This window comes from Gouania willdenowi, chromosome 7 (genome assembly GCF_900634775.1).
Source record: "Gouania willdenowi chromosome 7, fGouWil2.1, whole genome shotgun sequence".
Lineage (NCBI taxonomy): Eukaryota > Metazoa > Chordata > Actinopteri > Blenniiformes > Gobiesocidae > Gouania > Gouania willdenowi.
Genome location: NC_041050.1, coordinates 11,937,162 through 11,959,307, shown reverse-complemented (window position 1 = coordinate 11,959,307; position 22,146 = coordinate 11,937,162). Strand labels below are relative to the sequence as shown.

Below are 22,146 nucleotides of genomic sequence, written 5' to 3'. Positions count from 1 at the left end.
GTGACTATTTATTATGCACCACCAAGCTGAGCATTCCTGCAGACCATTAACCAACACGTGTTTAACCTTGGTCCTTGAAGGCCACAGTCCTGCATGTTTTTAATATCTCACAGCTCAACACATCTGAACAAACAAAGGAGCCACAATCCTGTCATTGACTTGCAGGATCCTCCCTACAGGACTAGTTAACTCTGGATACCCTGGGCCAAATATAAATCTACATTACAAAATGTACATCAAAAGAAGTTCTGGATTTTGAGGTGTTGACTTCTGTTTCAAAATCCCCAGATGTTAACTAAATGAAGAATCAATGCGAAGACAATGGGTTGAATAAATCATGGGTTTTCAAACTTGGGGGCAGGACCATTGGGGTTGCAAGACACTGTTAGGGGGTTACCAGATGCTTTCAAGAAACTTTATTTTTTTGAACGATTTGAGCCCATTTTTGCTTATTTTTTTTCTTTTTTACCTTTTTCATCACTCGTGCCATATTTCTGCTCCTTTTAATGCATTTTTTGCTACATTACTCCGATTTCTGCCACTTCTCCATCAAATTGCAATGCCTTTTTTTGCAAATTCCTTCCACTTTCAAGACATTTTCGGCACTCATAAACCCTTTCCACCACTTTTCCCACCCAAGGTGGCATATGTTGAACTATTGTCACTTCGAACTTCTTTTCACCATATTTAATATTTAACCACATTTGCGATTTGTCATGCCCAATATTTGCCACTTTTAAGCCAATACTGACACTGTTTCTGGCCACTTTATTGTCAGACATGCAAAAACCAAAGGCATGAAAAAGGTGCCAAGAAAAAATCCATCATAAGGGGATATGGAGGGATCCTCCCCCAAAGAATTTTTTTTTAACTTTAACACAAATTAAGGATTATTGAACACTGAAGATTACAATAAGGCCAAAATACACTATTTTCTTCAAGTAAAAAAGCATGTAACCTCACCACACAAGTTGTGGTTTGTGAAAAACACAAAAAAATATATATATGAAGAATTGTGATGTTAAAGCAAAAGTACCAAACATTTGTACTGTTATTAGCTGTGTTACTTAACACCACTGCTGTTGAGCTACTAGTTTTATAGTCATTTTAACATTTACCATCATGTGCCTTGTTTCTTTCCTCTTTTGGTCTGGACAACGTTTTCTTTATTGATCCATGTGCCTTTTACCAGACACTCTTTCTTTCTCCACTGCACTTTCATCGTAGGGTGAAATAACTGGCAGACATCAACAGGACTTACATAGGGCACTATAAAGAACATTTTTGTTTTTTGTTTTTTTCAAATTCTGTGTTTTACACATTGTTTTTTCAAGAAATATTTTATCACTTTTTTCAGAAAATATTGGTTTTCAACTCTTGAGTAAATAAAATGAATAATAATAATAATAACAAAAAAAAAGAATTAAACAGAAATGTATGTCAAAATATAAGTGTTATTTAAAACCATGTGTAAACTCCAAATGAAAGGTAGCTTTAGATTGTACTGAAATATAAATATGTCATAAAGATGTATGAATGAGAGCAGCATTAATGTCACCCAATTTCCCCTCAGGGATCAATGGTTTACTGCATCTGAACAGGTTTATTAAGTTTTGATCAACTTAATTTAAAATAACCTAATTTAAACTATCCTGATAATATTATTCTAGATGATTAGACAAATATAGACAAATGATGCATCATTTATTTCACCACTAGGGGCCAGAATAATAGAAACTATCAAGTTATCATGAACGTTGTGGACGAGACTAATTCCAGGGATTGTAGAGTATGAAACATCGTACAACTTGTTCCCACAGATCTTCTGTAGCACTGATGAGATGTTGTTCAAATTAAACACTGAGCAGGTGAAGCTGGTGGAGGCTGCTCAGCCCCTCCCTCCCTGTTTGTAGCTTCACCAGAAATGGGTGTAGCTTCACAGACACTAAAAATAAGCGGGAACGGCTCGGCTCTGTATTTAGGAGTGAGTGATGAGTTGACAATGTCACTTTCAGTGGATTCAATTCTTATTGGTCAAATAAATGATTCCTTAACGTGAAAGATATAGGGCCCTACATATCTGACGACCATCTACGTGGTCCGTACAGAGCGCGAGCACTGAGGGCTATGCACTCATAGTAGTCCGCCGCAGAGTAATATGTAGAAATTACATCTGTTTGTGTATAGTAGATACGTGTGGAATGGATCTAGTCTCCAGCGTGCAAAAAGCGCAAACAGCCTATGACAACTCCCCCAAGAAAAACTCATCGGATCACATAAATGGCTTATTTTGAGTTCAAAACGGCTAATGTTGCATGAAAGTGACTGATTTGCATGCATGAATGTGCAACTTTTAACCAATTTCTGTAGTTTTCAAAATCCCATTTCACCATCTTTTCCACCATTTTTGGTCACTTTCAACCCATTTCATTTCTGATTAAAACAAGGATTTACATCTTTAAGATGTCTATATACATGGCGCAAATAATACTAAGCTTCCTGGATAACAGTGGATATTATTCAGATAAATGTGGTTATCACAGATTCATAGAACAATGGACCATCATTTTGCTGACTTTATGGATGGACCCCCAAAAACTCTCCCCTTTATTCCCCCTTATAGATGACCCTGTCTCCTCCACATGACTGTTCTTCAATGTTCATGTCTGTGTTCAACCACCTTCAGGTGCAGTGGTGGTCCCTGGTCTCTGGCATCTTTATTTTGGGGGTTATAAATGAAGGTCCTGCAATGTATCTTACAAGATCTGCTGCACAGATCTTTGTACCAGATACCACAGCACCTTCAGAGGTCTCAGTGATTTCAGGCCTGAATAGATCCAGGCCAATAAAGCAGTGAAAGGTGAACTGTACTAGTGTTAGGATGGTGTTCATATTGTTTTGGATGACTGATGTACAGTATTATTTAGTTACACTTGAAATCTATTCAACCAAAGAGTCAAAAGCTCTTACGCTTTCACAGAGGCTAGATTACTCTGAACATGTCAAAGTTGGATGTACTTTCTTGAAATAAAAACCAGCATTTTCATTTAAAAACCACTTTGTTGAACCCACTTCCTCCCCTTGTGGCCTCATGACTTACCCAGGGATTTTGTCCCACTCATCCTCTGTGAATCTTCCATCATACAATGATGTGTGGTGAAGTAAGCCTGCAGAGCTGGAAGTGGTTTGGGTTCTGTGCTTTGTGCGTCTATAATCAAGTGGATTAAGGAGTAAATCTGATGATTTGTGAAGGAACGTCCCTGAAAACAAAAAAAAAAAACAAAAGAACAAAAGTCAAACTGGCAATAATCATTTGTGTTTTTCTTCCTCAACAATGGTCCTCCTCACCTTGGCTCCCATAGGCTGCATCAAACCCAGAACTATCCCAGGAGCTCATAGCAGAGTCTATACTGGGAACAGTGGCTGCGTAAGCCTCCGAATGTTTACTGCTCCTCTGAAAATCTAACAAGTCATCATCTGTGTCGCTTAGGAATCCAAGTTCTCTATCCAGTGGCCGCCGGCCATCAGAGTCTAAAAACAGAGTTTTAGTGAGTCTACATATCAGCCAGCAAGGACGACATATCAAAAAACTAAGGTATGTTTACACTAAACTTTTAACACAATCCCCCGACAGCATCAAAACACCACAAAGGTTACAGGGGTCATTAATATACAGTACTTTATTATTATTTATAACCAAATGAAAAACAAAGTGTTTTATTTCAATAAAAATCAATGGTAACACTTTACTTTCATAAGGCTGACATTACACCATCATTAGCATGAATAAGGTGTGATGAAAGCTGTCGTTAAGTGTTGTTCACTAAATTATGACACCTTTGGAGCTATGTTGGCATTTTTTGGTAACGAATGTGTAGGGTAACGAACAACACTTAATGACAGCCTTCATGACATCCTATTCATGCTAATGACAGGCGTCACGTCATAATAATGACAGCGTAACGTCAGCCTTATGTATAAAACTTAAAGTAAAGTGTCACCAAATCAATTTAAACATTAATACAAGTCAAACTCACTTAATTTTAGCCACAAAATCAAGTTTGAAAACACCAAATCTGGCAACACTAACCAGTAGGATGTTTACTGTTGCACTTTAAAACTATGGCTATAGCCACAATAATAATAATACAAATTGTATATGTATATAATCCATCCTTTAGATTTAATTTAATATTTGGTATTGCTGTTGACCTTTTTGCCAAACACTTAAAAATTAGATCTGATGCCAGTGGCCTAAATCTGCTTTGATTAAAGTAACTCAAATATATTTCAACTCTTGTATTGGCTGCAGAGTATTATCAAACTATCTTTCCACCTCAATACAAAAACGAATAGATAAATAACTCATACGATCTGTTTTTTTCTTGATCTTGAGGGTGACCGACTCCCCAGCCATCTGCAGAAGATGGATGGCTTCACTCAGCGGTTTCCCTTTGAGGCTGACGCCATTGATGGCCAGAACTCGGTCTCCTATATGGATGGCACCCGTCCTTCATAGCGAGGGAACAGAAGAAAAAAACCACAATACAGCAAACATTCAACAATAAAAGCCTGGAGCACGGTAAAAACACACAAACAGGCTCTTTAGTGCGGGAAGAGAAGACAGTCTCCTTAAACAAAATAGAGTTAATGTGGGTGCTTTAACTTCCCTCAGATCAGTGTGTATAAAACAACTTTATACATCTTTTAGGATTACTATCCCAGTGTTTCCTCTGAGGGAGCTCTCTGCACTAGGAGCTGTGATGGGCCGTGGCTGCAATGCTGCTGTATTGTGGCCCTCAGTGAGTGTGAATATGGCTTCTGCTATTTTGCTGGACTGGGGGCTCTGTCTCGGCGCCCTGTGCCCGTGGTCTGTGTCCTTGTCCTGTTGGAGACGGCTGCTTGTGATGTCTCCAGATCCTCTGTACCCAGCCATGTGCCATCGTCCTTATCTTAACTTGTGTGTCTGTGTGTGGTGGATGGGGTTTATATTTTTCAACTTTGTAAAAGCACTTTGAGCTGCATTTTATTGTATGAAAAGAACTTTTTGTGAATAAACATTGATTTGATGGAGCCTCACCTCTCTGCCAGACCTTTCCTGGTGAGGCCAGAAATGACGATAGGGTCAAAGGGCTCCTCTGTGCCTGAAATGGTGATGCCCAGCGGCCCGTTAAACCTCTTCAACTCCACGGTGTAGATTACAGAGCCTGACATCTCCAGCTCATCTGTAGTAACAAACAATAACAATGTAACACTGGATGTATATAAACCACTTTTAGTCTTGCATTTCACATAAGATAATTCCCATAAAAAAAAAACAATTTTCCTGATTTTTCCTGAGTTTGCATAGCAACTGGATTGATTTAATAAGCAAGATGCATTACAATAATCTAATAAAATGTGGAAGTTGTACCTAATTGTGCCTGGTATAAAGATAAATTGTTGATTGGAAGAACCAAACAGGGATTTCAGAATATCTGGCAGATGTGTGCGTCCTATTCTAAAGCTGCTTTTGGTCTGACTCACCTCATCCCAATATTGTAAACATGCAACTTTATGACAGCTTATAAAATTGCACACACAAAGATGAGGCCTTTGCTTTAGTAATGCAAAATATTCAAATTAATAAGTGGATCATTATCCTGTTTGTTCTCAGTTTAAAAAAAACAGTCAATTGTTTTAAGCACTGAAGTAGTGTCAAACTCAAGGCTCGGGGGCCAAATCCGGCCCTTTGGAACATCCAATTCGGCCCGCAGGAGAAAGTAAAAAAAAAATTTATATATAGAGAAAACATGAATTATTGTGTGAATGAAACTCAACATTTGCAGGGGCTTCATCAAAATCTTTAAATTTTCCTCAAATTATTACACAATATTTCCCTTAACTAAATAGAAATGTCACAAAATCAAGGAGATTTAAAGTGAAGATCCTGATGAGGCTGATATCTGTCACTTATTGCTAGGATATTGTCAGTTTCTTACATATTTTGTATTTTATGAATACATAGAAGAGGCACAATAATGTTGAAATGATTCGTTTTCCCGCATAAAATCTGTGGCCCACTTGAGAGCAAACCTGCTCCGTATTTGGCCTCTAAACTAAAATGAGTTTGTGTTTTTCCGTTCCTGCCGTAAATCAATCAAACCACGTTCCTTAGAGTATTCTCGTACCAATGTTATCCTCGTCTTTCTGGATGCGGAGTTTCACCATGTCCTCGGCCTGCTGCAGGACGTGCATGGCGTCCTCCATGGTGCAGTTCTCCAGACGAAAGCTGTCGATGGCCAGCAGTTTGTCCCCGGGCTCCAAGGTGCCCGTTCTGTCAGGATCACAAATATATTAATAAAGACAGCCAGAGGTGAAAGAGTACTGATACATCCAACTCAAGTCGAACTACTGTTATTTGATTTACTGTAAATTGTACTCAAGTAGAAGTGAAAAGTAGTTCAATTAAATAGTACTCAAAGTAAAAGTTATTTTCCCTCCCCTGTTTATTTTTGGTAATAAACCTTGCCTCGGTCCCCTTGCATACTAAAAATGGAAAAGACAAAATCTTGCGCAATTGAAAGTTAATATTTTCCTCAGAAGTATCTGTATAAAAATAAAACGTTTGTCAAAATGTACAATTCTTTTTAAAATAAAACACCAATGAATTCCAATTCAAAGTAAAAATTTAAATTCTCAGGTTTGAAGTATAGCTACATTTTAACAATCTATGCGCCATGTGGGTAACAACATAATATGTAGAAACCTCAACCTGAAACATAAAAAGTGGTTGATCAAAAATAGCAAGACTAAGAACATATAAAAAATAACCAGCATTCAATGCTGTTTTGTCACAGTGCGTTACATTTAATCTGGTTGGTCGGCTATGATGTGATGCATTTGATTGTTGTCTGGTGTTTTCATTTTTTCATTTCTCAGTAACATTTGGGTGTAGAATTTAATATATTACTTCTTTTAAAATGTACTTAAGTATAAGTAAAATTACTGATTTAGAAATGTTCTCAATATAAAAATATACCCACTCTTTAGGTCATTTGGTGCCCTGGGTAAGAGTGGACTTTGACACTCCCGCCCCCCATGAATGAATAAAAATGTATAGATTTTTTTTTTTTCATCTATACACAATGTGTACACAGTATTTTTTATTTTTAATATCAAGACAAAAGAATGAAATTATGCGACACAAACCATTGAAAAAAAATACAACCCATTTTAAAATTTAGAATAATGCATTATAACAACATACCTACAGGTATAATGCAAATGTCTCGAGGGAACAATACCAAAAATGGTGCAAAATCCAAAAACAATGCAAAACAGTGCAATCAAAAGTTTAAATGAAATATAAAACTTTCAGTGCAAGAAAATTTTACTGTCTTAAAACCAAAGAACACAATGTGCAAACAACACAGTAGAATTATACAGAATAGAACAAGAATTAAAATAAAATAAATATAAATATGGGCAGATGATTAGCAGGTATAGTTGCAGATTTTTAATATTGACATTCAAATAAGAGAAAACATGTACATTGATTTTAAAGGGTGTGTTTCACGTTTATTATACCTTTTCAAATTATTATTTTAAAAAAAAAAAATGAGGGGGTGCAATGTGGCACCCCTCCAGCAGATGGTGCCCTAGACAGCCGCCTGTGTTGCCTGTCGGGAAGGCCGGCCCTGAATATACTCAAAAAAAGTACTCGTACCCATAAAAGCAACTCAGTTGCAGTAACTTGAGTAATTGTAATCCATTACTTTCACCTCTGAAGGCAGCACAAAGCTGTACCCATTGACTGACTGAATCCCATTAGCATCACATCTCAATGGATCCCCTGAAGGATCCCCTAAAACCAACACTGAGCCCTTCAGTGATGCAGCCACTCTGTCCCACTGATCCACTTCTGATAAATCCAATGAAGCTTTTGTCACACAGTGGCTGGACAGATTATTATCCTGGCTTTGCATGTGCAAATATAAATGGAATTTTATATATATATATATATATATATATATATATATATATAAATACATTAAGGTATTTACAACTTAAGACCAAAGTAGGCTACTATAATACAAACTGAAAACATAATTTTAAATAAGGTCGCAGCAGGAACTAAACTAATGTTTAAGAAGCATCAATTTGAATATAGCTGCGGACATACCTGTGTGCTATGCTTCCTTTTTTGATCTCGGAGATAATGAGAGGCTTTCCAGGCTTCTTGCTTGCTGGTTTCAACATATAAGAAAATTAAATTAATTAATTATTTTTAAACTGCAGATTGTAGAAGCAACATGTTAGCAGTATTATTCCAATGTAAGTTTTTTCTTTCAAGAACATGAAGAAACAATTGGATAATGATTAATGTCATAACAGTCCTGGTACATTCATGCTAATAAGTCAAACTTTTATGGATGACAGAACAATTGCTTAAAATTGAGTAGGACTGCCCCCTGCTGGAAGCCTTAGTACCCACACACTCACCACTGATGCTGATGCCCAGCTCCACTCCTCTCTTCTTGGGAAGCTTAACGTGGAAGGTGCCACTGCTGGGGATGACAGACTCTTAAGACACACAAAAAAAAAAAGAACGTAGAATGAAAACAAACCAACATGGCCCTTGTTAAATACTTACATTTGATAATAATAATAATACTTCCTCGCATCGTCTTACCTGCCACATCAAACTCAACCTCCACCGTGACCTTGTTGGACAAAGCTGAATCTCTGAGCAGTTGGTGAGCTTCTTCCAAAGTGCCATCTTCAGTTGGGATCCCATTAATGAATAAAAGTCTGTCTCCAACCTGCAGCAGTCCACACCTGCAGACACACAGGAAAACAGACATAGGATGTTGTATGATAATGTTTTAGAGTAGATATTAGGGTTAAGTGTTGCTATTAGTGAAGTGGTTCCCAACCATTATTGGGTTGTGAACCCATTTTGATAAAGAATTTCTGGCAACCCTAAAAACATTTTTGTTTTTGAGAATGTTTGTTATACTGTGTTACAAATAGAGTAGACAGTCTTAGTGACAAGTTGCGCCAGCTCAGATACAAGATTTATATTTGAGAAAGTAAAGTACATAACAGTTTAAGATTGTGTTTGAAACCAATGTGTTGTCATCAAGCTCTGCAGAAGCAGACAACGAGCCATTCAGTTGATTCAGGTGTGTTGGAGCAGAGACACAGCTAAAAGTCTCAGGAATCTGGCCCTCGAGGACTGGAGTCCGGTACCCCTGACGTAAAACATCACAAACCACCATTTTCAGCCAATAGCAAAATTACACTGTAATAACCAGGTTTCAACCAATAGAGGGCAGTCACTCACAAAATATGCCAAATTGAAATAAACATGTCAAGAATTGGACAAGAATCAATAAACACCATTAACTAATTGTCTAGATAGATAGATAGATGTCATTCAACATAACATCAGAGATGCACTGCAGAACGAAATTACGTTGCATTTAACCACAACGAAAACAGTTGAATAAGCAGCGAGAATACAAGAATATTTTATTCCAAAATACATTTGTTTTCAGCAGAAGAAAATGGTTCTGGGGTTTAGTTACTTTAAATCCAAGCAGAGTTGCTAATCACACATTTAATCGGAGCCCCAAGAGTAAGAACCCTGTCAAGTGTCATTAACACCCCACCATGGTGGATCACTGACCTTAGGGTAAAGCTCAGACACCAACAATACTGCTGCACTCGAGTCACTCGTGTCCAACCGCTGATGGCAAAATTAACCTAAAGACCCAGAGCAGACGGTCCTGCAGGCACCAGCGTTTATTACATTCAGCAACTAAAGTAACGCCTCACTGGGCTTGTTGGAGCAAGTTAATTAAACGTTGGTGGAGTTTTAACAAAAATATCTCCTGGAAAACACACGTTTAATGCATTAGTTGAAACAGAATGAATACTTCAAATACGTCAATCTAAAGTAGTTTTTATGTTTATTTCAAAAGACGAGCTACTTTTGGAATCGTGCATGAGCACACTCCCACCTGAGGAAAGCATCATTAGGTTTGCAGATATTCTGCCATAAACCAAAATCTAAGAAACCTCAAGAGATTCTGTGCTAAATGTACTGGAGCCTGTTTTTCATATGACACACACGCACGCATTACTACCTCCAGCTCAAAGCAGAACAAAACAGTGTTTTACTTTATGACTAAAACTTAGCAAGATCTAAAAAAAAAATCATCTCACGTACTAACATTTCTGCACTGGTGAGGAAATCCTTGTTCCTTAATAGCTCTGACTTGAAAATGTGCACAATGTTTGCAGCTAAATGGGAAAATTAGGCTAAATCAAGACAAGAACTGAGAAGACTGAAGTCAGTCCACTCATTCATTCACTTTTACAAACACTTAGTACGAGTAGTACATTAGTATACCATTTCGACACAGCCTAAGTCTGACGTTAAAGTGAGTATGTAGTGCATTCACATTAAATAGTATGAAAAGATACAGTACGCAAGAAATACCCAGATGTATACTATGCACACTTTATTTTTGAAATATGCACAGTGGGAACACTAGTCATACTCAACCGCCCCATGATGCATTGTGAGCTGAATGTAAAATCGTCCTGGGACCGGCTTCAAGCTAAAAATCAAACACCCCATTTTCAAAACAAAAGCATATTTTCTCGTCTTCCATTAGTATTTTAACGCTTTTGTAAATAGGGCTCTTGTTTTGAAGTTAGTCAGAAGTTTAGTCAGTTGCACAATGGCGGGTTTCCGAAAATCTCCGAAATGCCGGCATGAAATGCGTTTCCGCGAGTTCTATGTATCAAATTCTACTCGGTCACTTTATCACTTACAATGCTTTCAGAACTTTCAAAGGTGACGAATCGACTGAGATATTTAGCCTCAGTGTGCTTCAGGTTTTTGCCGTTATAGGTTTGAAATGCATCTTGGGAAAATTGGAAGTACCCAGATAGCAAAATTCTTTAGGCCACATCCGCTTTAAAGCCCGCAAATACGGCCTGGAGCACACACGGTTTAAGCTGACATGCCAGATCCAAAACAGAATGGCTTTTAATGTTCGAAAATGGTCCTTCGGTTATGAAGGTCTGGGCCACAGTATACATACTTCATTGGAAATGGTCATCCTAATCATTTAGACTGTATATACTCATTGAGTTTGTAGTGCATGGTGCTCTAATGAGATGAACTATAAAGACATTTTGATTACCCAGAATTAACTTGTTCAGTATTATAGTCAAATCACAATACACAGCAATAGTATAAAAGTGCTCTTTTTCTCATATAAATTAGAATACAATGTTTTAAAACAGTTTTAGGAGAGTTAAATGGTAAATAAAGACGTTTCAGATGCAGTGCAACACAGAGAGATTCTAACTAATGAATAGTAATACTGAGCCCCTAAAGATTCATTGTGACTCTCTGTATGATATTTGTTTACTCGTGAGGTGTCTGCTTGTGTTACCTCTCAGCGGGGCTGTCGGGCTCGATAAAGCAGATGACTGGAGGTGCAGACAGTGTCTCCGTGGCAAAGACACCTCCCTGCAGCTGGATCCCAAAACCTGTGAGCGGATCCCCCCTCAGGACGATCTCACTTGTTTCAACGTGAAAAACCTGCCCACCTGGGCCCACGGAACTGGATGCTAGAGACACTGAGGGAGAGATGGAGGTGACATCGGTGAAGTGGTGAAGAAATGTTGCAGGAGAAGAATTGCATGAACTGAAAACAGCAGCATGCGCCCACCCTGCACTACACACAAGTATGAAAGAGGGATGAGCCATTGATTCAGAGCTCATGTCAGTCACAGTTACATCAATGAACAGGCAAATCTAGTGTGACACAGAGGGAAAAACAACAGGAAAGGCTCAGCCAAACAAAACTGGCTTTACACTTCATCCAGGCTGATGGTCCCAAACCTGACACTGAAATAATTATTTAAGTGTGCATGCAAATTACATGCTTTCATAAAAAGATAAAAATAACCTGGATCCAAGGCCATTAAACCCTATGAAAGCTGGAGTTAATGTAATATTCTCCCAAATCTATGAATGCAAATATTTTGAAATTAATTTAGATATTAATGGAATTTCAGACAAATATTTACTCTAACATATCAGTGTTAACATTAATGCAATGGTTCCTAACTGCTTTTGGAACGAGACCCCATTTTGATATCAAGAATTTCTGGCGACCCCAAAACATTTTTTTCTTCTAAAATTAGTTTTTGATCATATTTGTTATACTGTATTACAAATACAAAGTAATATAATTTTCTTTATTTTTATTACTGCATTTTAGCTGAACTCAATTTGTATTTGACAAACTGAAAGAATACATTTGTATAAGATGTGAGATTTAATTTTTTGAAAATAATTTAAAAAAAATTCAAATGTAGTTACATTTTTCAGAAATTTCAGGCGAGGTGGTTGAAAAACACTGCATTAATGCTAATATTTCAACATTTACATTACTACTACTACTATAACTAGAATGTTTGCACTTCCTAAAGAAAATGCAAGTGAGGATACAAGTGCACACTGCATGAGCATTAGCCTAGCATTATCATTAACCTAGCATTAGCGATCATTAGTTAACTTAGCATTACCATTATCCTAATATTAGCCTAGCATTAAATTATCATTAGCATTAACTAACACTAGCCTAGTATTAACATAAGCCGAGCATCAACCTAGCAATTGCATTAGCTAGCATTAGCATTGGCCTAGCATTAGCCATCAAGTTGAATGGTTTAAATCCGTTGAAGAATGGCTGAACAGCTGAAGTTCAAAGTTGAAGCCGTTAAATCTTAAAACGCTGAAATTCTTTTTGAAATTAATGGGTATATTTTTGAACAAAATTAATTTTTTTAACCGTTTTGATATCTTAATTTCTAAAATCGGTCAAACACTGAAGAAGCTGAAAAGCCAAAATTCTGTGACGGAAGAAAAAAATGCCTCCTGCATCCGCACTAAATATGTAAATGATAAGTTGTGGTTTATTAATTTCTTTATATTTTATAATTTTTTTTGGGGGGGGGGGTTGATAAAAGTTCACAAAAAGTTGGTTTGAAAGAAGACTGAAGTGTTTGGGCCTACGTGAGCTCTTGTGGTCCTTTCTTCTGTTCCTCCTCTTTCCCATGGAGCTGCGAGGGCTGGTGGGGGTGATGGGGGGGACGGGGCAGGGCAGGGTGTTGCTACCCTGGCTGCCAAAGCCTGAGGTGGCTGTGGAGGAAGGGGAGAAGCCACCACCCACCAGAGCTGAAAGGAGACATAAGTTCTTCACGTTCCACAGGGTTGGCACAATGGGAGCAAAAGAAAAACCTGACTTTCACATGACAACGTGCAAACATGCAAGCACTGAAAGGAAATGTGGCAATAACGTGTGTAGGGGGAGGGAGGGGGGGGGGGCTTTTTTGAGAAAATTCAACGATCGTGCTGGAGAGATGGTTCCTGCTGCGGTGCCTTGCCAGCAGCACTGCTGTCACAAGTGATAACTTACATTTGCAGTGGTCCTGCTGGTTGTGTGGGTGGCTTGGGCTGCTCCATGTCTTGCTATGGCTGGCATGTGGGGGGTGGCAGTAGTTGCTGCTTTGGTCCCAGTGATGATTGCTTTTCTGCACTTTTACTGCAACAGTGACAAGAAAAACCATTCACAAGAATGAAAGGACGGAGCCGGAAGACTAAGAAAAAACCTGAGCTATATAATTCATGGTACACTATATTAAATTTTGTGGTTTATTGTGCTGTGTTGAGAATCAGTTATGCTGCATTCGATTGCACTCGGATCCCAGATGAATCAGACAGAAGGAATCGGAAAAGTGCAATAAAACGGCTCTTGAGCTCAGGATGGTCGGAATGACGTTTTAGCAAAATGGTGTTGCACACCATGAGACGTAAACAGTCTTTTTCGCCTCAATTTTTACTTTTATGTATCATCTAATTTAGCATTTGTGTTACTAAAAGTGTAGAATAACTTTGTAGTAGCATTTCCATTCCTACTCTGTTCATTTAAACGCCACTCTGCTTAAGTAGTGATGCCTGTATAGTTCAATGCATTCTTTCTATTCTCCAATTATTTTGGCTCAAGCCCCCCCCTCTCTTATTTCTGAATCCAAGTCCCCCCTTTGTCCGACTGCAACATTTTGCTTAGAAAACTATTTAAAAACAACTCAAGAGTGATAACACATTTTAAAGAATCTCATTTTGTTAATAAGTGGAAGGAACCTGTATTTAGTGCAGTGGTTCCAAACCTTTTTTGGATCGTGACCCCATTTAAATATGAAGAATTTGTGGCACCCCAAAGACATTTTCCTTTTCTAGAATTTGTTTTTGATCATGTTTGAGCGCAGATATTTTTTTTACTGCATTTTAGTTGAACTCGAGCTATATTTCACAAAAGTATAGCGATACAGTTGCTTGAGATTGTTTTTTAAACTAAAAAAAATGATAATTTTCAGGCAACCCCACATGGGGTCCTTACCCCAAGGTTGAAAAACTTTGATTTAGTGGCTCCTGAATAGATAGTTTTTTTATAACTTCTGGTCATCTCATGCCTGGGGTGAGACCAAGACTGACATTTGTATTTGTTAACTTTTCACTCTCTCTCAGGTATCCCCTGCAGTGCCATTGTGTACACCTAGGGGTACACGTACCCCCATTTTAGAAAGACTGTTATAGTTTAATGAAGAACGCTAGATTCCCCTTGCCGGTGCAGTCAAGTCATAAGATGTTTCTTTTTCTCTCTTTTACCCTCAATGAGCTAATATATTTCCCCAACAGGCATTTTTACTCCTTGAAAAACATCAGCTAACTGTGCCCAGTCATGTTTTCCGAGCTTACTGAATGAAAGGCATTATTTACCTCGGAGGTCGAAAGTGACGACCCGGATCTTTCAGATTTCCAAATGCAATCGAATGCAGCATTAGACATGAAGATTTGGATTTTTTTTTAATTCATCTGAAACAATAAAAAAAACAATACAAAGCTATCATTGCTCACTTAAAAAGAGCCCCAGCAATGTATGAGAAGGAAGCTAACGCTCATCTATTCCTGCCTGTACTTTCAAACTATTTCACAAAGAACAAAAGAAATGTGACATTTCAGCAAATGAATATATATATATATATATATATATATATATATACACACACACATAAATACGCACAAATGTACAATAAAAAACAAGCATTCATAGGCCTACCTACTTAAGTCAACATCCACATGTCCAACTACTCATCAGATTGTAGTCCTACTGATCTAATAAGTTTTGCTTATACATTATTTTTCATTTCTTTAAATTGTTACAACTTTTAAGTTTAATATTAAGACTGTTCCAAAGGAACACCCCACAAACTGAGATGCACATGCTTCTCAAAGTAGTACGGAATCTTCTCTTTCTAAAGCAAATCATACTCCCCTTGCTTACTTGAAAAAAAATAGTAATACATGTTTTTTTGGCTGTGTTCTGTATTTAGCTTTATACATAATTTGAGATGTTTTAAACTTCCTCAAATCCATACACGTAATTTCTTTAGACTTTCAGGTTAGTATGGTCCAGATATCCTGCATAATGTATGATCCTTATTATTCTTTTTTGTAAGATACATACATTTTGTCGGATGCTTTTGTATGTGAATACAAGAGAATAAAAGAGTGCTAAAACATCTAAAAAGAACATTTATTCTTACATTTTTCAGCAAGCTTCCAAAAAGCTGAGTACAAATTGAAGATCATGTTGATTCATTTAATTCGGAAGCTCCAAAGGGCAAAAACGCTCCGAGTAAGTTGATGAAGGAACCGGATGAGGAAGTGCTAGTGACTGCCAGGAGGCATAGGGGTTGAGCTTGATCAGGCACAGCTGAAGGCTTGATTGGTGTTAATGTGGAGCGTGTGCCTCTGCATCTGATTGGCAGCATAAAGCCATCTGACTTTAATCCAGTTTTTGTATTTTTCCTTGGTTTCTCCCACTTAAAAAGAACAACATAGGCGCCATTTTTGTTTCTTTGCTAACTCGTCTCATCAATCATGTTAAAGCCCACATCATTTAAGCATTCTTTAAATAAAAAAAAAAAAGCATTCATGAAAGCATCAAAGAGAACAGCTGACCCAGTGTATGGCACACGCCTCAATAATAAACTTCCCCTCACACATTCCTGCAGCTAAATGTGTCACTGAACGCTACATGTGACAGTAATCCACGCTGCTCTACTTGCGTGGCTCTAATTTTACAGAAGGAGGATTTGCTGGGAACACTGGTGAGTGCAGTAAGGACTGGGATGGTTGCCATACCAATGGAAAAACAGTGAATGCAGCAGTGATTGGAACACATGGAGGAAAAACCTCTGGCCTCTTTTAAGGAGCAGCGTTTTCTATCTGTCTCAATCAAACCTGTGAAGCTGTGGCTCTGCCAGCTTACGTTAAGCTCACCTCAGGGAATCTCTTCAAGAAATGGCACATTCGATCTACACGGATGGAAGGAAACATTACCTCCTAATCTCTCCGTGGTCATATCTGTTTTAAATCCCTGAGCAGATTAGACAAATTGCATCTTATGATCATCCCTTATCCTGGGGAAAGAAAGCTGTGAAATGATCTTATCATGATGCCACAACAGTCTATTCAAGAGCTGATGTATTTTAAAACCATGCCTGTGAGTTTACATGTAGCTATGACCAGGGACGGGTGACGTAAATAACATATAAATATAGCACCTGGTTGCCAGGTTTGATTTTTTGGTGTAAAACATGAAAACGTCAGAGACTTTGATTTACCTGCAAGAATGTTTTCCTATAAAGTTTATATCACTCTGTTGTTTAAAAAAACAAGTCAATTTAAAAATTATTTTTAAAAGACGGATTTGTGCTTCCAGTGTTTGTATTTTGGGGGAAACTATTTCAAACTTTTATTTGACTCTCATTTGTGATCTACTGTGTTTGTGAGTTTATGGCTGTGTTTAAAATGGCATACTAACGTACTCTACACTACACACTCAATGAGTATATACTGTCTACTATATACTAACTATGATTAGGATGATGACCGTACCTACTGAAGTATACTTCCAAGTTTCCCAAGATGCCTTCCGAACCTACAACGACAAAAACCTGAAGCACACTGAGGCTAAATATCTCAGTGGATTCGCCACCTTTGAAAGTTCTGAAAGCATTTTAAGAGGAAAAAGTGATCATACAGCCAGTCCCAGGATGTTTTTACATTCCGCTCGCAATGCATCATGGGGCGGTTGAGTATGACGACTCGGTGTGCCCACCGCTCGTACTTCAAAAATGTCCCGATAAAGTATGCATAGTATACATCCGGGTATTTCTCACATACTCAATCTTTCCATACTATCTAATATGAAGGCACTACATACTCATTTTAACGTCAGATTTAGTATGAGTAGTACGTTAGTAATGCGTTTTTGAACACAGCCTAAAAGCGAATTTTACCTAAGAGAAGTTGTAATGGTTAGCCATGATGGATTTTTTTTTTTTTTTTTTTTTACATGCCCTGCAATTTGGTTGGGCACGCAATCTTAGGCAGGTGGACTTGATTGCTCTTGATTGGTCATTGCATATGGAAGAAAGAATTCTTCCAATGAGGACATGTGACAGATCTGCAGGGACGTGAGTCATCCTTTATGCTGCAGTGTCCAAAGCAATTTCACTCAGGCACCGCACACCGCTCGCTCCAACAGCATCCTTAAATGACACGTCTGAGTACAAAGTTCATGTTCTACTAAAGGCTTTCAAAGAATTTCCCATTAACAAACATGTTTTTGACTGCAACTCTGAATACTAATGTTCCCAGGTTTATCACTTCGACATAGAGATAACAGAGAATAGTAGAATATGCTTATGCTTAGGTTGATTTAGGTTTTTTTTTGTTTTTTTTTTGGGGGGGGGGTCTTCTAATTCATTTTGTATTGAATTGTAGAATATTCTACGAATAAGCAGACAGGATTAGTGACGAGTTGCGCTAATTTTTTTTAAAACTAGATTTACATTTGAGAAAGCAAAAAGTATAGAATACAGTTGTTTAAGAATCTTTTCATTTGCAAAAGAATAATAATTTCAAGATCGTTTTTTTTAATAATTACTGGACATTTCAGGCGACCCCACATGGGATTCCGACCCCAAGGTTGAAAAACACTAGTTTAAGGTTGCACATTGTTAATAATAAACGGGTCAGTTTTGCTGACTGTTGTTCTCTGCTTGAATAATATAATCTAATCAAGAATTTTCTAACATCCCACACTACAAACTTAGTAATACAAGTATATGTGATTTGTGCTGATGTCGTATCAGATCAATATCGGTCAATTCTCAGGGCAGCAATATCGGTATCGTATCGTAAGTGAAAAAGTTATATCCAGACACCCTAAAAGAAATACGTATTTTCTGCAAAAGTTAAGCTGTTCATGTGAAATTTGCATATCAAGGTACATCTTTTAAGTTGGCATCGCATATGATTTGCAGACACCTCATATGTTTTACTTTCAATCTGATAAAAGCATGTTTCAAATCATGAGGAAATAATTAAGATGACAGTGGACCTGACAAGGGAAGCAGAGTGAACAAAAGTCAACTTTGTAGATGAATGAATTCAGCAACCGTCACAGAGCCTGAACTCTAGCTCTCACTGTCATGTTGTCCTCCAATGCCTCCCCTTTGAAGAGCCCCTGCAGCTGCTGACCCAAAAATAAGCCAGTAGAACATGGCAAGAACATGATCTCTGTAGGAAAAACACTGCGCACGTGTGTGTGTGTGTGTGTGCATGTGTGAGAGAAAGTTAATTTATGTTTAGCATGATTATTAAAGGCCAAGTGTGTGCACGTAACCAGAGGGCTTGTGAAAAGCATGTGTATGAACACATTACAGACAGTCCAATGTTACAGTCACTTCTGCAACATTTAGAAAGATATTCCTGCATGGAATCTGACTATCCAAAATATTGTAAAGGATTTTTTTTTTCAGATCATAACAAATATTTTGTACAATGGGGAGCCTTTTTTAATGTGTTTGAATTGTTTTTTTTTTTTTTAAACAAAATAAAGCACTACTAAGGAGGATTGTGTTGTTTGTTTATTCTATAGTAGCTCAAATATTCTGCACCCTAGAGTTTGAAAAATTATGAACACATTTTCCTTTTGCATCTTTTATCTATAGCAGCGGTGTCAAACTGGTTTTAGTTCAGGGGCCAAATACGGGACAGTTTGAGGTGAAGTGGGCCACACATTTTAGGCGGGAAAAAGAGCAAATTCAACATTAATGTGCCCTGGTTTACACTTCCACCTATAAATGTTTACGTACCAGTATATCAGTCCCTGCAGGATCTTCACTTCAATTTCCATGATTTTAGTAATTTGGGTACATTTTGTGGAATAATTTGAGGAAAATTTGCCAGATTTTTTGAAAAATTGAGAGTTCTTTCAATTTCAAATAGAGATTAAAAATGACTGCCGTCATTAATATAGGAAGAAGAAAACTGAGTTTTGCAAATATTGTGGATTTTAATTGATTTTTTGTATTTGAAGGGGCTGAGATATCTACAACTGAATTAGTTGGTCATTGACAAAATGTTTCGTTTTTTCTATGATTTTTACTTTCTCGAGCGGGTGGAATTTGATGCTCTAAAGCTGGGGTTCTCAACTGGTCTCACCCTGGGACCCACATTTTGCCACGGTCATTCAATTGCAACCCACTATTTTATTTTTTTTTATTTTTTATTTTTTTAGAATTTAACCAACAAAATGTAGTTTTCAAAAAAAAGCTGTTGAAAGCACACATAATTTTTTAAAAAACAAAAATCTATATATTCTCCTGTACAACATGCATTTCACAACATGCCAGTCAAAATAAAAATTTCTTTCAAAATAAAAGACAAGTCCAACATGAGAGACATTAAGTGATCAGCTGTCGCGACCCACCCATGTACAGGTCTGTGACCCACTTTTGAGTCCCGACCCACCAGTTGAGAATTGCTGCTCTAAAGGGCCAGATTTGGCCCCCGGGCCTTGAGTTTGACACGTGATCTATAGAATTATTTGTGTTTTCATACGACAACTCAATTATCTTTCGTTTCTAATTGTTTTCATCACTTGAAATAGAACTCTGCATTGACGGGGTGATTTCAAGAGTAGATAGCGAGCTAAGTTAAAGCATTGCTGCCGTAAATGAATTTGTGAATTCTCTTCACAAGCCTGTTTTCTTTCCGACTTGTTTTCTCTTATGAAGCACTGCTGAGCTTTGGTTTGTGTCTGTTTCTGTGGTTGTGTTGTCCGTACCTGTGTCCTGTGGCCTGATGGGAAGTCTGCTTTGATTGGCTGGAATAATCTCTAATTTAACGAGGTCAGAGGTGTTGGCGAGCAGCTGCGTGGCCTCCATCAGGGAGCAGTGCTCTGCGCTGGTCCCATCAATGGACAGCAGGACGTCACCGACGTGTAGCGCACCACACCTGATCCATTAAGACAAATGAGCTGTGTCAGGGGATACCTCGCCAGGGAAATGTGAGAGAAGCCGGGGTTGGGGGTAATTATAATTGTAATTGATAGTTAATTACAAATATGGCGTAATTATAATTGTAATCATAATGGAAAACATCTGTTGCTGTTGTCAGGCACCGGCAGACCCTGAAAAACAGGAACAAGCGGGTCTGAAAATGGATGGATGGGTGTTGCTGTTGTAAATATAATAGAATTGAATGTCTTTTATTATAATAGAATTTGAATGTCTTTTAATATGTTGTGTTGTATTGTTTTAATCCTGTAGCACTTTGAGGTTTGGCATCAAATGTAAAGTGTATTACAAATAAAATGTATTATTATTATTAGAATTGTAATTGAGTTCAGATAATTGACTTTGCAATTGTAATTGGCATGAAAATGCTATAAAAACTACAATTTAATTCCAACGTAAACCTGGGAAATCATGTTACAGTTCTAAGTCTTACACATACGTAGTTATTGATAATCAAAATATGTTTCATATCAAGTTTTCCCACTACATTTCACAACTCTTGAGGATCATTTTATCCTTTTTTTTAAAAAAAAAAAAAAAATTGCAATCTAGGGGTATAGTGAGAGAAAAAAGGCTCAGACGCCCACACCAAAAATATTAATACCAATATTGTTATTAATTTGGAAGCCCAACAAGGTAACCAAGAGATGAGAAACAAATTAGATGATAGATAATATTTTTTAGTGTATTTTATAGGTGATTTAAGACATGGATCAAACTGATCCGTCATCATTAGAGATGCTAATAAAAATGTAACACAAGAGGAAGGTTACGTTTAATGGCGTTATTTATTAAAGGTTCAATAATTGTTATTAATTGATATTGAACTTTAATCATTGAGAACATATTTGTAATTGAATTTCAGAGGAAAAATAATAATTGTAATTTTAACTGTATGGATAATTGAATTTTTTTTTTTTTTTTTTTTTTTTTTTTTTTGTCTGCACATGCTGTCAAAGGTCAACACCACAGGAAGTGCAATTATTATGAGACAGCAATGCATATTTTGTTATTGCAATAAAATACATTGATTTATTTTATTGCTTAATTGTGACCATCACCAGCCCTCCCTAAGGAAGGGTAAGAAATCTTTTATTATAGGGAGGATATAAAAAGGGAGAGCAGTGTTACACCTAAGTGGAGGGGGAGGGGGAAGGGGAGGGGAAAGGGAGCAGGGAGGAGAGACTCAAGGCAGGAAATAGAAAAGGTGGGGAAGAATAGACTGGACTGGAACATGGATAATTGAAGACATAATTGTAATTGAAAAATGTAATTGACCCCAACCCTGGAGAGAAGCAATGAAAAAAAAAAGGCAATTGTTTTCACCTTTCCACCACACTGGCAGGTTTGATTTTGTCGATGATAATGACTTGTTTGTTTCTGTATATGGTTGTGCTGAGGCTGATGCCCAGGCTGGATGAGACACCTTTCACTATCTCCACCAGCAGAGGGCCCGAGGCTTGTTGCACTGAGTCTGAGAACGAGAAGGAACAGAGGAAGAATGGGAGGTCACAAAGGTTACTGGTCGCATCACAAGCCTGGAACCAAACATGCCTTTCGCAATCCGAGCAGAACATGTATTGACCCAAAAGGACCCACGGACACATGAACGCTCTCTGTTAAAGCTGTTAAAGCTGC

General features: G+C 37.6%; 1 protein-coding gene across 6 annotated transcripts in view; it reads right to left on the bottom strand.

Annotated features, from left to right (window-relative positions):
- LOC114467360 (glutamate receptor-interacting protein 2-like) overlaps positions 1-22,146 on the bottom strand; it is a 52,070-nt gene that overhangs the window by 11,754 nt on the left and 18,170 nt on the right. For all 6 annotated transcript variants that reach the window (XM_028453575.1, XM_028453580.1, XM_028453576.1 and 3 more), the window contains 13 exons: positions 21,835-21,982; positions 20,277-20,446; positions 13,491-13,616; positions 13,088-13,249; positions 11,457-11,643; positions 8,675-8,820; positions 8,485-8,565; positions 8,165-8,228; positions 6,171-6,316; positions 5,081-5,225; positions 4,372-4,511; positions 3,349-3,531; positions 3,101-3,260 (listed from right to left, as the gene is read on the bottom strand). In XM_028453575.1, coding sequence (XP_028309376.1) covers positions 3,101-3,260; positions 3,349-3,531; positions 4,372-4,511; positions 5,081-5,225; positions 6,171-6,316; positions 8,165-8,228; positions 8,485-8,565; positions 8,675-8,820; positions 11,457-11,643; positions 13,088-13,249; positions 13,491-13,616; positions 20,277-20,446; positions 21,835-21,982 — 1,858 coding nt within the window. The remainder of the gene's footprint in view (positions 1-3,100; positions 3,261-3,348; positions 3,532-4,371; positions 4,512-5,080; positions 5,226-6,170; positions 6,317-8,164; positions 8,229-8,484; positions 8,566-8,674; positions 8,821-11,456; positions 11,644-13,087; positions 13,250-13,490; positions 13,617-20,276; positions 20,447-21,834; positions 21,983-22,146) is intronic.